Here is a 20,000-nt window from a genome sequence, read left to right on the forward strand (position 1 = left end):
ATGTGTGTGTGTGTGTATATATATATGTGTGTGTGTGTGTATATATAGATATGTGTGTATTTATATATATATATATATATACATATATTTGTGTGTATTTATTTATTTATATATATACATATATGTACATTATATATATAGAGAAAGAGAGTAATGTTTACATACATACATATATATATATGTATGTATGTACACACACACACACAGATATATATATCTATACACACACTCATACATATGTATACATATATGTATATACATGTGTTTATGCCAAAATAGAATATATGCATACGCGCACACGTGTGTGTATGTATTTGGGTGGGTGTTTATTTTCTCTCTTTCTCTATCTCCTTATCATTCTTCTAGGTTATCTTTTCTAGTCTCTTTCACTCATTCTCTCTCTCTTTCACACAAGCTATCTCCCCACATCTCTCACAAACGTACATTATATATATATATGCTGCAATTATATATATATAGTTTTAGGGAAAATAACCAAGTTTCAAGAACTCATCGATGAAAATCCACTATCCCTAAAACTATATATTTTATATATATTTTATCTATAAAGCTCAATTTAATTCTAATTTTTTATAAATTGATTTTAATTGAGTTTTTACCTGTAATTTTGGATTTTGTCCCTAATATTATTATTATATATATATTATATATATATATATATATATATATAGGTAATTTTTCAGATTAACACCCGCACGATCTCCACTAGGGTGTTAGGGTTAGGGTCTTAGGTTCAGGGTTTTAGGGTTAGTGTTTAGGGTTAGGGACGGAATTCCCGAACCCAAACCCTAACCCTAAAAATAACCCTAAAACCCTGACCCCCTAGTGAAGATCGTGCGGGTGCTAATCTGAAAAGTTACCTATATATATATATATATATATATATTTATACACACACATATGCAAACATACATGTATACATACATAGTGCACACACATGCACAAATACATATACACACAAATAGAAAGAGAGAGAGAGAGTGAGGGAGAGAGAGGTGGGACGGCGATACTGTTGTTGCTGCTGTTCTTATTTAACCCCAGGTCGGTCCTGGTTGACCAGGTCAAGAATCCAAGGCATTCTATTCGCGACTTTCTTTTCTCAGGAAATATTCTCCGTCATTACAGATTGGAAAGATGCTAACATCACCTTTTTGAAAACTGTTGAAGAGATTGCCATGAGAGATTAGGCTGCTATTTCCAACAGGTAGAGCGACCACGTATAAGTAATCAACGATAACCGGTGTAAGATCATCTCAGTTAACTGATGAATCGACAAAGATGATGCCTCAGAAAGAATCAACTCCGGATGCATTGAATTGATCGAGTCAATCTCTAAAAGGGCCAAAAAGGATTGTTGTAGTGTAGTTTATAAAGGAGAGAATTTGATGAGATGTATTTTAGGGTTGTATCAGGGCAGGGTACAACTCGGGAACTCTTGTTAATAAGACAAGTTCATCTGGAGAGTAAACCGTTGTGCCAAGTATATATTGACGTGGAGGACGTCTTCGGCAGGGTACCAACGCTCTGTAACCATTTATGATGTCTGAGATTTTGGTGTGGTTAAATCGTAATGCATGGTGGTAACTGTGTGGTGGGAGGCCGAAGATGTGAGGTCTGTCTGATGGTCGTTAAAAAGAAGTGATGACATGAATGGTTTTCTAGATCCAAGTACAGAAGTGCTGACTGAAACTATGTGATAAGCAGTAGTGCGTTGTCAGAGTGTGTACCATCCGAGACAACCCTTCAGTTTGTTAAACCTTCGCCGGATTTCCACAAGCCTATACAGACTTATAAAGCCGACCCACAAGTCCTACCGGTTAGCATGCTAAACATCACAGATGAAACAACTAAAGAGTTAATGGAAAAGTTCCAAGCATAACTAATATAGTAAAGACAAGGTTTCAGTTACTAGGAAGACAAAATCCTGTATAAGACTTTGAACTCCATCTGGTAGTGAGGCCTTGGTACAGGAGTTTCAAGGTTTTGAGGGATACCTCTTGGGTACTATTGTCTCCAGGTTTATTTTGATCAAGACAAGTAGCATTTGTTAAGATCCAGCTATGGGTTAACTAGAAAGTGTATCACCCGCTTTAAATCCAGGTTACATCTGCTCCGATATCAGCGGTGTCTTGATCAGTGAAATTCTTTTCCATGCTCGGCAATCAACGGCAAAATGAGCTGCTATGGACGATGGAAAGCGAAGAAGACGTAGAAAGAGATGATGAAGAGGCAGATCTCAAAAGGCTGAATCTAACGGAGGAAATGACAAAGAAACCTGATAAAAAATGCGAAACGGCGTGCAGGGATGATCTGTCCAACAAATAGATTTGAAAGACACCAATGTAGACGACGAAGGCATGAAAAGAATCCATTTGTTTTATCGGGATGAGACCGCATTTCTGAGGTTGAAGAAGGAATAGTGACAATGCCGTCTCCATGGCATCAAGACATTCCCTCAATTGCCAATGATAAGATACAGTTTAACTATTCTGTAGATGGAATGCGAATCTGGAACGTGGTTCACGAGAAGACAAAGAAGACATTAAGTGAATAGGAAATAACTGGGAGGGAAACGATCCCTCCAATCCATACTGCCATAAAAATATGAACATAAAATGACGAGCGCATTTGACTGTTGGGATTTGTGATTCAATGGTGAAACAATCATCTCTCTGTAGTCCCTCAGTGTCTGGGATTAGAGTCTTCCAACTGATGCTGTGTTATCACTTCTGACACTTCTCTGAAATCTCCTCAACATAGAAGGCGCATCTTTTCAATATTATGTGGTATTGTAAGACCGGAGACTGAGGTACGTTAAAGAGCTGAACGGTCAAGATACTGAAACACACACACACGGAAAGACAGAAATAAGTAAACTCAACGATACGTGCAGATATATGTGTGTATGTGTGTGTTACAATGAAAACACACACGTGTTGTGTAGTATCTTGGGAGGGTCATTATGCCAATAATAAACACGCACACTGGTTCTATTGCATTTATTTTATTATTATTAATATAACAGGACCAATGCATGGGTTTATTACTGGCATAATGAACCTCCTGAGGTACAACAAAATCTAGTTCAGCACACGAGTTCACATCAAGAATCTTGTAAACCAAATATAAAAACGATATATATATATATATATATATATATATATATATATATATGTATATTATATTTCTTTTAGTCGTTTGAATGCCGCCATGCTGGAGCACCGCCTTTAGTCGAATAAATCGACTCCAGGACTTATTCTTTGTAAGCCTAGAATTTATTCTATCGTTCCCTTAGGCCGAACCGCTAAGTTACGAGGCCGTAAACATACCAACATCGGTTGTCAAGCGATGGTGGGGGAACAAACAGACACACGAACACACACACACACACATATATATATATATGACGCGCTTCTTTCAGTTTCCTTCTACCAAATCCACTCACAATGTTTTGGTCGGCCCGAGGTTATAGTAGAAGACACTTGCCCAAGGTGCCACGCAGTGGGACTGAACCCGGAACCTTGTGGTTGGGAAGCAAGCTTCTTACCACACAACTATGCCTGCCTATATACACACACACACACACACACATTATATATATATATATATATTATTTATAGATCTACGGATAGTCCGTTTACGTCCAGGGAAGTCCAGTTGACTCCTTGATAAATAAGGAGGGCCTCACATTATACACACACACGCACACACAGACACACATGTACATTTATATATATATGTGTGTGTGTGTGTGTGTGTGTGGTGGAGGTTCAAAGCCACCACTTTTTCTTTCGTGTTCTAGTGCTAAGTATCTCTTCTCTTGCTGGTTTTCCGTGATATTTCTGAATTGCTAAGAAGACCGATCCTTCCACAGGTCATGCGACCATATGAAAAACACTGGACTGAGGCGGATATGGCCGTAATTGATGGGAATGTTCGTCTTTGTCCACTTGACTTCAGTGGGGTTGTTTTTCAAACCAGTTTTACGACAGTCGCGATGGTTTGACGCCAGAGTCTGCGATCTGCTGTTTGTTCTTCTCATGTTTTAAGGTTGTTATTGGGCTCTCTTTATAGTCAGCTTGAGTTGATCCCTGTAATACTGCAGAGGGCATCCAGAATGATTTTTGCTCAAGATTAGTTTGCTGAAACGAATCTAGAAGGGAACCCTGAGGTTTCTCTTACTGCATATAGGGCCCGTCTCTCTGAACAGATGTGTGATAATTGTGGTTTTGATGCTGTCGCGTTTCAATCACTGCAATGTTTTTTTTTCTTTTTTGAAGTAATCTTTCTATATCATATTCATGACTGGTCACAGCTTCTGCTGGTGAAAGCGCTGAAATTTTTTGATGTCTCGACCATTCAGGAGCCATGCTTCGTATTGTGTGATTGAAACAACATAGCTAATAACACCAGGAGTTTGTTGTTTGAAGTTTCATGAAATCGCGAAGGGATTGATTTCTAAAAGCAACATAACCAGTACGAATTTTGTTTTCTACATCATTCTTGGTGTTGCACTGCTTTGAGAGGAGATCTCCTAAGTAAAGGAAACGATCCATCTGTTCCAGGAAAGGGTACAAAACAGTGATGTTGAAATCTGGAAGATTTGACTTGGCAGTAGTTTGAGCGAGTGATGATGGCCAGACAAAATGATCATATCGTTTTTTGGGAGATGATGTTAACTGATCTCATGTATCTCCTGATTATGTTTTGGCAACGGACTGTCGTCTGCGTTCTGGGTGTCATGATCCATTAGCCTGTCTTCGTAAGTGAAGTTTGGACAGGTTAAACAATCCTCCATTGAAAATGGTATTCCGCAATCAGCTACAGGAGAGTCAAAACCCTCTTTTTTAGGGTTCTGCGATAATGTGCTGAGATCTATCATATTGATGGTTCTAAAACGCTTTGGCTGCGATTACCGCTCTGTAAACTTGTCCAAACATACAGGACGATGTATTTGCTCCAGTTCTCTTTCTCTTGTACCTGGAAGCCGAGTGTAACGAATTGTTCAGTAATAAAACAATCCAGAAGTGGTGGTCAGGTATCGGACTCATACACACACGATCAGCTTAGCGATGTAGCAAGGGGGTGGAGTAATAGGGAGATGAGTGGGGTGGTCCGCCACTCTTGTGAGAGCGGCACTTTGGTGCTTGCTGAAGAAGCCGGGTTGCGGTGGAAAACTCCAGAGTGGCCTAGGCGGCATACACTCTCGCTGTCCCAGTAATCAACCGCTTCCTTAACATCAATTTCGCAAGAATTATACAAGACGTCATGAATGGATCGCTGATAAGGAAAAATCTGTAAATCTACTCCCGTGAAGAAACAGGTTTGTTATTATCATTCGAATGACAAAGTTAGGGAGCAGCTGGGATTTTACAAAGGAACAAATTTAAATAAAAGCGCAAACTCACATTTAACTATATAAATGCGAGTGCATGTGGTTATGTAAGCGTATTGAGCCCTAAAAGGTTCTGAAACGGTGCATCCTCGAGAAAGACAAATTTGATTTTCGAATTCCACAGACAATGTCGTTCGTAAAGAATAAAAAAAAAATCTATAATTTTCTTCGAGAAATGACTCGACTTTTAGATCGACAACTCTCCCACTTTTTATCACCATCAAATTAATCTCGCCTTCTCTCTCTCTCTCTCTGCTTACCATACTATTTGATGCTCACTCTCTTTGTGTATGTATTAACTCTCACGTATCGCTTTCCTTTTGTTCAAACACCTCGTCTTATAACGTTTGCTTTCATTTTATCACAGCTATCACGTACGAAAAATCTCGTTTTCTCTTTTGCCTCTCCTTTTCACTTTCTAATGTTAAACTTGTTCACTCTATCAAAGCATATACAGTATATATATATATATATATATATATATATATATATATATATATATATACAGCAAAAATTTAGATTCAGATGAATTAGGGGTGTGTCATTTGGGCGACAGTTATTTCAAAAAGGTATGTAAAAGATTATTGTAATAGCATGCTTTTCTGTTAGTAAATATGCTTTCTCTCTGTCTCTCTCTCGCGCGCGCACACGCACACACACACACGGACTCGCTAGAAACACCAGCTAAACTTCCCTTAAATCACACACCTTTTCATCTGAAAATTATTTTGAAATTATAAACAGAGACAAATTCGAAAAAAAGGTGACATTTGAGAAATTATGGTGGTGTGTGGGTGCACTATCGTAGCTAGAGTGTGCCGCCCGCGGCGGCCCTACCGTTTGCCGCCCCGGACCCCACAAAATCCACATATTGCCTACTCCTTTAAAAGTTCTGCCCCGGGCGGACCCCACCTCCAGCTACACTAGTGTGTGGGGATGTTAATGGAAAAAATTTTTTTAATTGCTATCGTCTTAAAATTAGGTTTCATTTTCTGTTTGAAAATAAAGGAAGTGGGAATTGTAATGGTGGTCATAGATTTCTAAAGAAAACCTTGTTTTTAACCTTCAAATCTTTTTTGTGTGTGAAGCAAAAAGAAAAAAGAAAAAAACTGGTCCAGTAGGTGGTAGGATTCATAAATTCGCAAAAAATTTTCATCAAAAGCTTCCTGCCACCCCACCTCATCATTTGCAAGGATGTGGTGAAACAGAAATGTTGAAAATCCCTGTCAAAATGGGGAAAAACCGACTTAAGTGGGTGTGCTATTCCCAAAGTTCAAAGTATTTCTACCGTGAAAAGTTACCAGGCAACAGCAGAATACTCAGCTAGTATGTGTGTGTGTGCGCACACACATACATGTGCATACATATTGGGTTGGTGCATAATTATTGCGGCTTTTTTCAACAAATTTTATTCAACAAAACATCTTTAAATGATTATTCCAGAGCATATTCATCATCAACTTCAATTACTGCTTCCCATTTACTTGGCAGACAGACCATCATTAAAAGAGGGTTTTTGTTAAATATTGTTATTGTTTTTGTTGAATAAAATATGTTGAAAAAAAAGTTGCAATAATTCTGCACCAATCTTTAAGTGGAACAGTAAAATTCTGCAAGAATTTTCTGAAGCTTCAAATATGACATTGTTTCCATTACCTACATTCCAACAACAGAGCTTTGTATCTTTTTTAGAAACCAGCCCATTCTTCAGAGGAAGAATTTAGATAATTATAAACAGAAGAACACATACATACATACATACACACACACACACACACACACACACACACACACACACACACACACACACACATACATATAGCAACAAGGCAGAGTGTTCTGATTTCAAATCCTCCTCCTCCTCACCATCATCTTTTAACGTCCGTTTTCCATGCTGGCATGGGTTGGACGATTTGAGTGAGGACTGGCAAGCAAGGAGGCAGCACCAGGCTCTGATCTGGTCTGGCAAGGTTTCTACAGCTGGAAGCCCTTTCTAACACCAACCACCCCGAGAGTGTAGTGGGTGCTTTTTACGTGCCACCCAAGAAAAATTTATCTTTTATTTATTTGGCCAGTAAATAAAATACAATTCTATCAATGGAGCTGATTCTCGTCTCCTTCTCTCTTTTCCTCCCTCTTTCTCCCCAACTAAACCAGCCACATTTACATCCTGGAAATGGATGGGCTCTTCCCAAGACATGTTGTATACCATAACACCTCTTTGATTATCTCAGGAATCAGGAGTTCTAATACAACTGACATCACATTCATACAACAGAAATACTTATTTAGACATATATATATATATATATATATATATATATATATATATATATATACTTTCTACTGAAATTTACACACATACATACAATATAATACACTTAGCTGCACACACATACACATTTAAATATATACATTTAAATGCATAAATATAAATATATACATATTTAAATATATACACATTAAATATACAAATAGAAATATATAAATATAATTAAATAAATAAATATATACACATTAAATATATAAATATAAATAAATAATATATAAATTCAAATGCATAAATATAAATATATACACATTTAAATATATACACATTTAAATATATACATATTATTCTATGCACACATTATACATTTTCATCCATGCATCTGTAATATTCATGTAAATACATGCATATTCAAACACATGCAATGTTCTATCCTTAGGCACACATACGTAAATACAGAATAAACTTAGATGCACACACATCATCATCATCATCATTTAATGTTTGTTGTCCATGCTGACATGGGTTGGACGGCTTGACTGAGCTGGCATGCTTGGAAGGCTGCACCAGACTCCAGTCTGATTTGGCATGTGTTTCTACAGCTGGATGCCCTTCCTAATGCCAACCACTCCGAGAGAGTAATGGGTGCCTTTACATGTCACCGGTACAGGTGCCATTTGCATGAAACTGGGGTGTGCTTACGTGCAACTGGCACGGGTTCCATTTGCATGACACCAGGGTGCATGTACATGCCACTAGCATGGGGTGCCAATATGCACGACACTGGTATCTGTCATGGCTGTGATTTTGCTTGGCTTGAAGGGTCTTCTAACAATATTTTTAATAAAGACAACAACAATACTTATTAATTGCAGTAATAACAGGTGAATATAAACTAAGGTGTTGCATGTCTTGTGGTGCCAGAACTACAGGTGTGATCTCTACAAAAAAGCGGAAAATTACGAGAAAAACAAAAAATACAGAATCTGAAATTATAAAATATAATTAAATGCACACACATACATACACATGTTCTTAAATGTACACACAGTCACATTATGTACTTAGATGTAGACACATACATATTTAAATACATTCACAATTTACTTAAATACAAACACACACATATACACATACAAGAAACTATACACAAACGCATTAATGGTATGAAAAGAAAATGTACTTACGTCTGGAAAAGACGACAACTCCATTGGTCAGTGCTTCCAAGTGTTGCAACTTTTAACTGAAAAGACAATAGCGACAATGGTGATAATCGTTTCTATTTTAGGAAAAAGGCCAGAAATTTCCAGAGAGGAAGCTAGTTGATTACTTTAACCCCAAGGCAAAGTCAACCTTGGTGGAATTTGAACTCAGAATGTAAAGACAGATGGAATGTTGCTTAGCATTTGTCCAGCATGCTAACGGTTCTGCCAGTTCACTGTCTTGATAATAATAATCTTTTCTACTTTAGGCACAAGGCCTGAAATTTTGGGGGATGGAGGCCAGTCATTAGATTGACACCAGTGCATAACTGGTACTTAATTTATCAACCCTGAAAGGCAAAGTCGACCTCGGCAGAATTTGAACTCAGAACGTAAAGACAGACAAAATACCGCTAAGCATTTCGCCCGGCATGCCAAGGTTTCTGTCAGCTCACCACATTTAATGATGATAATAATAAAAAAAAAAGTGCGCTTGCTAATCTTGGCCTCCGGAGGATGCCTGCTATTAAGGTAGCTGAAATAAAGTTATAATGAAAGGAAACCATAAATGATGATGATGATGATGGTAGTAAATGGTCAACCTCAGTATTTTACTGGTACCCATTAAGACAGATAAAGTTTGGCTTGGAATGATGAAAAACAAAACTAGTAACACAGGGTGTAAAAAGATGGAACTAAATATTATCCAAAGCAATAGCTTCACGACTCCAATGATTCAGTCATAGTTACCCCACTCTTCAATGGGACAACATTGATCAATGGGTCTTGTTAGGGGTGGGTGGGCTGCAACGGTGGAGCAAGGGGAGGGGTAGTGGTGGGGGACAGTCCACCTCAAGTGATGCTTTTATAGGTGTTGCACAATAGGGTGTGCTAAGTCTGTATAGTGTTGAGGGTCTAGGGTCCCTCATTTATGGGTTTGCTACATAAACCTATACTGGGTGCATTGAAATGAAAGTGTGGCATATATTAGGGACCATGTAAAATACACCATTTTGAATGTGGCCGTTGCCAGTTCCGCCTGACTGGCCCTCGTGCCGGTGGCACGTAAAAGCACCCACTACACTCTCGGGGTGGTTGGCATTAGGAAGGGCATCCAACTGTAGAAACTCTGCCAGATCAGACTGGAGCCTGGTGTAGCCATCTGGTTCGCCAGTCTCCAGTCAAATCGTTCAACCCATGCTAGCATGGAAAGCGGACGCTAAACGATGATGATGATGATGATGATATGAATAGCTGCTGAGGGTAGTCAGTGAACACTCAGGGTGGGCAGGTAAAGTTCAGGGCTGCTGCCCTCGGTGGCACACTTTCCAGCTACACCACTGATGGGATAAAAGGAATAAAAACAGGGAAAATAGAAGACAGACTGTTTAACAAAACAAAGATGGTTTTGAAACATTAAAAAAATTTCCCCCAACACCATGGTAGTGAAAAAGGAAGAGTTTTATGGATGTAAATTGTATTTTGTATCCTCATTAAGGACAACTAATATGCTTGTGGGGTTGGTGGTAGAGGTGAGTGGTTGTCAGCGTGAGAACCATTCACATAGATAATGTTGATTATGATGATCATGAAAATTGGTGATATTTCTGATGCTAATGATGATAGTGATGATCAGTGAGGAGTAGGGCTAGGGTCAACTGACATGGCCCCTAGTATATTACTGGTGAGAGATAATGTGCTGTTGGACACTCTACAGTGTGTATCTCATCTTCAGCACTATTTATTTGTAAATAAGAGCCATGAGGCGGTACTGTTTACTACTGTACCTAGTCCACATTGCAGTAAAATCTTAGAATAGTAAAGTAAAGCTTCACTGCTGTAAACAGTAGGAGCACTGTATATTGAGGGAGTGTTTTTACAAGTTTCTAGTGCTGGGTGTAGGCTATAGTTATTGAGACAGCAAAAGAAAATCATTGATAAATTTTCCTGTAAATATTTACAGAAAACAGTGAAGTCTTCAGTTATGTTCCAACATGTTATTAATTGGTTCTACTTCTTCATCGTCATCATTTAATGTCTGCCTTCCATGCTAGCATGGGTTAAACAGTCCAACAGGAGCTGGCAAGCCAGACGACAACACTGAGCTCCACTCCAATGTCTGTTTTGACAGGGTTTCTATGGATGGATATCCCTCCTAATGCCAAGCACTTTACAGAGAGCACTGTGTATGTATGTATATGTATATATATATATATATATATATATATATACATACAAAGAGAGAGGAGAGAGGTATGTATGTATGTATGTACGTACGTGTGTGTATATATATATATATATATATATATATATATATATTTATATACAAAGAAAGAGGAGAGAGAGATGTATGTGTGCATGTATGTATATATATATATATATATATATATATATTTATATAGAGAGAAAGAGGTGTGTGTGTGAGTGTACATACACATCCATAATGATTTCAAATTTTTGCCACAAGGGCACCTTGCGGGGGGGGGGGGCAGTTAATTACATAGACCCCTGTGTGTAACTGGGGCTCATTTAATTGATCCTGAAAGGATAAAAGGCCAAGTCGACCTCGGCCGAATTTGAACTCAGAGCGTAAAAACGGATGAAATACTGCTAAGCATTTTACCCGGCTCGCTTAATGGTTCGGCCAGCTCACCGCCTTACACACATACATAATACAAGATGTCACAATAGATTTCAATCATATACAAAGATACATTGCTTCACGGAGGCATCAAGTGCCAGGAAATGATTTGTGAAATAAGATGATGACATATCATAAAATGCTGGCGAATTATATTAACTGGCTTCATTTGGAACACCCTGGTAATGTTGATCAAGATGGGTCCTGTATTTAATGAAGCTTTAATTATCATTGACATCTTGTCTTGCTAGAATATTAGGTGAAGTATATAATGATGCTTGGCTGTTCCAACACCTCAACTTCAAAAATCACCTTTAATTATGTGACAAGGGTTTTGGTTTTCTTCCAAAATTCTTAGAGGAGAAACAATATTCCCTGGGACAGTGAATAATTGAAACAGAGTGCGTTCCTTTTTTATTTTTAAAGAATCCTAGTTAATTTTTACCAATATTATCTATTTACTTTCAGAAAAGTTCTTTTGTAGATCAAATAGCAGTGACATGGTTAATTAACCTTGCCTGAGAATTATGTAGAAAATAAAGATAATCAAAGGAATTCACTATATGTTAGATTAATTACTTTACAAAGGATTCTGATAATCTTTAGTTGAGGATGTTGGTCTACTTGGAGTGGTCACACCGAAGCCATACAGAAAATGGTTTCAATTGAGCTTCATAAAAAAGTAAAGAAATACTGAACAGAAAACTTTGCATTTACACTTTCAATTTTCTGGGAAAACATGCATTTTCTTTAAATATATTACACTAATTTGTTTAGAATATTTTTGAAATCGGTAAAGTTTTCCAAAAACTTTTGTAGTTCTTGGAGGAATACAATATTCTGAGAGGAGCCAAAAAAAAAAAAAAAAAAAAAAAAAAAAAAATGCAAATTTCAGAAACAAAATAGTTAACAACCTCCGTGTTTCATCTTGAAAAGTTGTGCTCTTAAATAAAATTTTAGCTACCTGGGGAGGGAAGAGACAGCAAAACTTTACAATTTGGAATATATTTACATTAATTTTTATATATTATTAAAAACAATGTTTTACATATCAACATTATTAAAATTACTTTTTTCTTATAGAAGCTTACATTTTTTCCCTCCCAACCGCCTCCACCACACGTACGTCAAGCTCTAGGAACAGTGTAGAGTCAACATTATTCAAATTCAAACTTAAATCTATAAGGGGACGAAATTGAATCAATAAAGGGAAGGGTAATTTTTTTTGTGAGGTTAGTGGGTAATATCAGTAAAGAGAGCTGCATTTATTTTCTTTTTTTCCCCCCGTTCGAGATCGGTTCAAATTGATGATGACATGGATATGCGAACCATATCAAGAATACAACACAGAAGTATGAATGAAAAAAAAAAAAAAAAAAAGCAGAAATAAGATATAACAGTGTACCGTTTGAGCAGCTGCTTGGAATGGTTGCTTCACCGTCTGCACCACGTTTGCATTAAAATTGATTTGTCATCTAGACTTATCTCCCCTACATGCTTTCTCGCTTCTTGTTGCCAAAATATTTATTTATTTTATTGCTTTTTCTCTTCCCAACCATCAGAAGAATTTAAAGAACATGAAAGGTGGAGGAGGAGGAAAGAGTAGTGTTGGAGGAGGAGGAAAGAGTAGGAGTAGGAGGAGGTGAGGAAGAGTGAGGAAATAGGAGGAAGAAGAGTGGAGTAGGAGTATAAAAGAAGGTGTGAGATCGTGGAGTAGGAGGAGGAAAGGTACTAGGACAGAGTGTAAGTTAAGAATTTCGTAAAGGCTTTGAATGGCTGGAATATGGCTCAGTTCCGGCTTGCGTTGCTGACGTAAATTGTGGGCAACAGAAAGAGGTAGTCATAGGAACATTTCTTTCTCTCTCTCTTTTTTTTTATTAGTATTTTTATTTTCTCAAACTGATGCACATGGTTTTGTTTTTGTTGCTTTCATTCTCGTATTCCATTCTGCACTGAACTGAAGTCAACGACCTGAAATGAGTTAACTACGACAAACACGTATAAAGGTCAGAGGAGTGTCTTTCTTCATTCATTCATTTATCAAAATAGAAACTTTCCTTCACTTATTTCATTCATTAAGAACGTAACGGTTTACTAAGGATGACTAGGGGACAACATGCATGTCCCTCGGCTGAAAATATTTTGTGTTCGTATATAAGTCAGTGCTTTAGTTTTGTGGGGCAGAGGTAGTGAACAGCACTTCACAGTATATTATTCCAACAAGGGTTAAACCTCCTTATTATACTCTACCATCTAGAAAATAAATATAAAAAAGGAGCAATAGATATGAACATATAACAGTGGTTTTGGCTATAAAGAATCTAAAAGAGGCTATAGGTCTGTTCGGGGGAAGTTTACCTAGAAGTTGAATGAAAGAGACAGGTTTAAAGGGTTCCATAATAATGGTAGGTCTATAGTGAAATTGAATGGTGAAAGTGGTCTTCAGACTGAGACCCAGCCTAAATGCATGCAACAGAATGGCCTTCACTGGAGGCATCTAAGTGACAAATTGTGGTATTAAATCGGGCGAACAGAAACGGTTTCTCCAGAGGGCTTCAACGCAGTTTCCGTTTACCAAATTTTTGCGAAGGTAAAGAATATGCACACTACCCGTTGTTATGGTTGGGTTAAGATTACGTTTAGGGTTAGGGTTACGCCGAAAACAGGTGGTGTGCGTATTTTTTTACCTCCGCCCCAAATTTCATCCACTAAGCATTGGTCAGTACAAAAACGTTTGTCTACAGCAGCGTTTTTCAAACTGTGGGTCGCGACAAAAAAAGAAGGGAAGAAAAAGAAAACTCAGCGGGTGCAAAGTACGGAATATAAACAACTCTAAATGTCGCACAGCATTCATAAACCATCGCTAGTTTTACCGATTTCTCCCACGACGAGGCAAGCTTTACCAATCAAAACATAACCGGACATATTATGAATTTATTATACATATACAAAAAGGATGTTATCGCAGTCAAAATAACTTAAAGGTTTTGACCAAGGCATGGGTCACAATGAAAACGTGGTTCTTGCTGTGGGTTGCAGCAAAAAAAGTTTGAAAAGCGCTGGACTAGAGTGCTGCTTGTTGGAATTGAACTTGACATCATACCTGCACCCGTTTTAACATTTGGTTTTTAAATTTCCTTCCTTAGGAAACTGCTTCTCCTTTCATATATTAAGCCCCTTTTATTCTGATAGGGTAGCTCTATGTTCAAAAGCTTTCATGTCGTGACTACCCTGCCTTGTTTTCAAGAATACTGTATCTATTTGCCCTTTCCTTTGCTTTTTAAAGATAGTATGGGGTGATTTGAAGGAGACTTTGGATGCTATTTTCAAGTAAGTCGCATATAAATTTGGCAAGCATTTTCCTACATTAGCAGGTGTAAACAGATTGAGGCACTGAACGATAAAAAGACTGCATTACAACCTTCTGAATGACGGACGGTTTCGCTTCGAAATTAACATGAATCGTTGGGATAGCAAGCTCGCTTGCTTTGTTATTCTGGGGAAATATTTATAGAATTGTTTTTTCTTCTTGTAAGATCGATGGAAACCACTAATTATAACTAATCAACGAACTTTATTAATCCTCTTAAATATATAGTATGAAACTTTATTTTCAATCCTTAGATATTTCGAAAACGCGAAAACTAAAATCTTAATCATGCATCTGACCTCACAGCTACTTCCTAAAATTTCTGGCCTTGTGCTAAAATCTGAGACCATTCTTATTATAATCTTAGGTGGCGAGCTGGCAGAATCGTTAGCATGTCGGGCAAAATCCTTAACAGCATTTCACCGATCGCTACGTCCTGAGTTCAAATTTTGCAAAGATCGACTTTGCCTTTCATCCTTTCGGGGTCGATAAAATAAGTACCAGTTGGGCACTGAGGGTGGCACTGTCATGGTATTAGCTGTGAGAAGTGAAAGTAGAAAAATCTGACAAGGAACGTTACTGCTGGTTTGAGTTGATTCTTTGGCTACTGACAGCTAATACCATGACTGGCCGGAGCGAGCTATCTGTCTGTCTGTCTCTCTCTCTCTATCTATCTATCACTCGAAAGTTATTGGAACAAATTCGACACCTATATCCATGCGTTTGAAAACACAGAGTGGTCTCGAACGCGCAGTCGCGCGTCCGCGCTAGCTAGTCGTGAGTGGTCGATCCTATTATTTTTAAACTTCAAACTTCATTTGTTTTCTATTTTGATAAATTCTCTCTGTTGAAAATTATATTTTTATATTTTAAATAATTTGCAATTTCAGAAAATATATTTTTATATTAAATTTGCGTTTTCTAATTTGATAAATTCTACGGACACAGAGGTGAACGAGTGATAGATAGATATAATCGACTTATCCCCTTCCCTGAAATTGCTGGCCTTGTGCCAAAATTTGAAGTCATTATTATTACCATTATCTTAATGCAATTTGCTGTGATATTATTATCGTTAGCTAAGGCGGAGAGCTGATTTCGTCTGCCGCTACGTTCTGAGTTCAAATTCCGCCGAGGTCGACTTTGCCTTTCATCTTTTCGGGGTCGATAAATTAAGTACCAGTTACGCACTGGGGTCGATGTAATCGACTTAATCCCTTTGTCTGTCCTTGTTTGTCCCCTTTATGTTTAGCCCCTTGTGGGCAATAAAGAAATAAACGTTAGCAGGCCGGGCGAAATGCTTAGCGGTATTTCGTCTGCCGTTCCGTTCTGAGTTCAAATTCTGCCGAAGTCGACTTTGCCTTTCATCCTTTCGGGGTCGATAAATTGAGTACCAGTTGCGTACTGGATCAACCTAATCGACTGCCCCCCCCCCTCCCCAAAAATTTCGGCCTTGTTCCTAGAGTAGAAAAGGATATTAATATCGAGTCTGTAAAGGGTGGAACAGAGTGTAACACTCTGAGCAGTAATCAATTTCGTTGATTTATGACGGGGTTCAAATCCTACCAGTTATCTTCGGCATTGCACTTTATTCCACCGTTTTGTCTACAGGAAATATTTAATTAATATTCAATAAAATCAGCTGCTTCAACACAATAGCTGTGTGTATATATATATGTGTAGGTACAAATTTTATATTGTAATAGAAATTTATACATTGCGTTGTGTTTTCAAATCCTGCCATGGATTACTGGGGAGGGCGGGGAGCGGACTAAATCCGTCGCTTGGTTCATCCATCACTTGGCACATTTATCGGGGTGAAGCCTATTACAAGAATTCAGGCCAATCCCCACTTTAACGATTCTTCCTACTTTCCCTGCCAGTTATACAGGTCTTGTAAAGGGTCATGAGTAAGCCTTTCTCTCTTGACAGTGAGAACAACAATTTCAAATTTTGGCATACGACTAGCAATTTCGGGTGAGGAGGAAGATAGTCGATTACATCGACCCCGGTGCTCACCTGGTACATATTTTATCGACCCCGAAAGGATGAAAGGCAAAGTGATATTTGAATTCAAATCGTAAAGTCGGAAGAAATGCCCCTAAGTATTTTGTCCGTCGCAGTAACGATTCTTTCAGCTAAACGATTCTTGGGTTTTACGCGAAACCGATTGAGTTATTTAACCGATAAAAATGTAAACTTCTCATTTTCCGATTTGTAATTGAATGATACAAAGTTCATTAATTAAGCCCAACACCAGCGTCTATTTAAAATGCAGGGCTGACAAACCAACCTGAAAAGGAACAAAGTCCAAAATAATAATAATAAGGTTATGTACATTGTTTTGTCTTGGTATAAAAGATGGGCTACAGCAAATATTCTGCTTAGTACCACAGATTTGCTTGTCAGTTGTTTGACCTTAACTAGTTGAGCACGTCCCTTAGTGGCTGACGATATGTGTTGAGAGGAATTCTTTGGAGTTTGAATAATTCACATTTGGAAACATGGGTGTTTCGTTCATCATCCTTAAACAATCCTCATTTAGGAACCTACTGAGCGGGATGGGCTATTCAACTTGAAGAAAATTCTAACTGGGCCCCACCTGAAAGTTCATGCGCTGTTTATCTTGATATGAGATCACCATGTTGTGCACATGTGGTTGTGATGCATATGCCTAGTGTACCCTTGTCAGACGGGTAGTCATGATGGGTATACTGAGCTTCGTATAATTGTACCACGGTGTCACTTTGATGGCATGCGCTGCTCTCTCACTCAATAATAATAATAATAACAATAATAATGATGATAATAATAATAATAATAATAATAATAATACGGCAATGGAAAATGAAGAAGGTGAAGATTATTGTTGGGTCCTTGGGAAGAGTTTCAGAAAGCATCAAGAGGAATATAAAGGAAATTGGAATAGAGTGCCCAGTAGAACTGTTACAAAAGGTTTGCCTCGTTGACACGGCCAGAATAATCAGGAAAGTATTAGTCAGCTGAAGAGAACGGATAGCATGGTACCGTAGGCTGCAGGTAGCAAGACCGCTACGCATGCAAGACTTCAGGAGCTCCAACAAAACCTGTGATAAAGAAAAATATAATTTTCTTTTATTAGCCACAAGGGCAAAGTTGAAGCGGACTAAAAACCAAAATCGTGCATTTTGTTGTCAAATTAAGAATATGGAAGGGAGATAACTCCCATGTGTTGTCAGGATTACATTTTGTATTTTCTGCGAGACTTTCATATCGTCTGCGTAGCTAGCAAGGGTGGCTATCCATGCAGCTGAGGGCATATCTGAGAGGACCACTATGAAAAGCAGTGGTCCCAAGACAGTGCCTTGTGGAGCACCACTCACTATTTGTGTTTTCTTTGAGGGGGCTCCATTTGGCCACCACTGCCTGGCTTCTATCTTTCTGAAAGTCATGTAACCACTTTCCAAGTTTTTCATTATGTTGTAAGAACTGGGTCAGGCAGTTCCTGCCTGGTCGAAATCCATGCTGGGTATCTCTCAGCAAGTCGTTTTCTTCAAGGAATGTGATTAGTTTCCCTCTGACTATTTGTTCCATGACTTTGCTGAGTCAGAGAGATAGGCCTATAGTTTTTGGCATCTGCTCTGCTTCCTCCGTTATGGATTGGGCATATTATTCCCTCCTTCAGTTTGTTTGGCAGCCTGCCATTTGCAAGAAAGCTCTGGAAGAGAATCTGTAGTGGTTTCACCAGGGCATGCTTACACAATTTGAGGAGGATTGCTGGGAAATCATCAGGGCCAGCAGTTGAGTTTGCGTCCACCTCATCTATGGCTAGTAGTATATTTTCTTCACTAAGGTCGATGTAATCTATCGTAACTGCCTCGCTGGTTATAGGTGAGGTGGCAAAGAAATCCATCAGTTCATTCACTTGTCTGTATTCCAACAGGGTGGTAAAGACACTTTTGAACTGGTCATTCAGTACCTCACTGATCCTGGCTGGACTGAGGGAGCCATCCTTTTGGAAGACGGATCCTATTTTGCAGTGTACTGAGGCTTTTTCTTTGACTTAATGTTTTTTATGACCCTGGCTTCTTTGTCTGCTCTCTCCCTCACATAGGATTGTTGCAGGCTTTTTTCAATCTCCATCAATGTTGTTCTTAAGTAGGACCTTTCACTACTTTCGGAATATTGGTTGAAGTGATTTGCAACCTTCGTCCAGCATCTCATGAGAATCTTCCTCTCCCTTGGAATTTTGTTCCTATTTGTTTTGGCCTTGTGCTCTGGGACATATTTCTGACATATGGCTTGCACAATAGACATGAAACATTCTAGTTTCATGTCAATGTCTGGTGTGGAGATATATATATATATATATATATATATATGTAATACACACACTCACACACACATATATCATCATCATCGTTTAACATTTTAACATCCACCTTCCATGCTGGCATGGGTTGGATGGTTTGACTGAGGGCTGGCAAACCAGGAGGTTGCACCAGGTTCCAATCTGATCTGGGAAGGTTTCTACAGCTGGATACCATTCCTAATGCCAACCACTCTGAGACATTATATATATATATATATATATATATATAATGTATATATTTATGTATACATATATATATATAAATATGTGCATATATATATATAAATATATGCATAAATATATATCAAACACCATTCAATTTTTTTCTCCGTGTTTTTCTCCTTGTTTTCTCCGTATTCTTTCTGTTGAAGAGCGTAGCTCGAAAGTCAAAGACTTTCTCTATTCCCGAGCGTCATACTAATACATCTTTTGTTGTTTACACCACCTGTCCTCGTCTGTTGTTGTTTTTTTTCGTACATTCTCCCATATAAATATATGTGTGTGTTTGTGTGTTTACATCCATATAACCTTGCAGTTGAGCAAAAGAGAGGCCGATAGAGTATGTACCAGACTTTACTAATAAGTGTTGGGGGTTGTGCTCCATCATGGCCACGGTCTGATGACTGAAAGAAGTAAAAGTTACGAAATGGAATATTTCGATTTAAATACAAACATTTGAAGAACAAGATTTTCTATCATAAAAAGACAAAAAAGAAAAACAATTGTAGGTGGTTACAGGTAGGCAGATACA

At 38.1% G+C, this 20,000-nt stretch overlaps 1 protein-coding gene across 2 annotated transcripts in view; it reads right to left on the reverse strand.

The window, feature by feature from the left end:
* Positions 1 to 20,000, reverse strand: part of LOC106881915 (uncharacterized) — an 81,459-nt gene that overhangs the window by 61,364 nt on the left and 95 nt on the right. The window contains exons 1-2 of one of the 2 annotated variants that reach the window (XM_014932436.3): positions 12,934 to 13,082; positions 8,873 to 8,928 (exon numbers count right to left, since the gene is read on the reverse strand). In XM_014932436.3, coding sequence (XP_014787922.1) covers positions 8,873 to 8,896 — 24 coding nt within the window. In that variant the 5' untranslated portion in view covers positions 8,897 to 8,928; positions 12,934 to 13,082. Of the gene's footprint in view, positions 1 to 8,872; positions 8,929 to 12,933; positions 13,083 to 20,000 lie in introns of those variants that run through there. The other variant, XM_052967580.2, reaches the window with a different exon arrangement.

Source organism: Octopus bimaculoides, chromosome 4, assembly GCF_046866305.1.
Source record: "Octopus bimaculoides isolate indiv1 chromosome 4, ASM4686630v1, whole genome shotgun sequence".
In the NCBI taxonomy this organism is placed as follows: domain Eukaryota; kingdom Metazoa; phylum Mollusca; class Cephalopoda; order Octopoda; family Octopodidae; genus Octopus; species Octopus bimaculoides.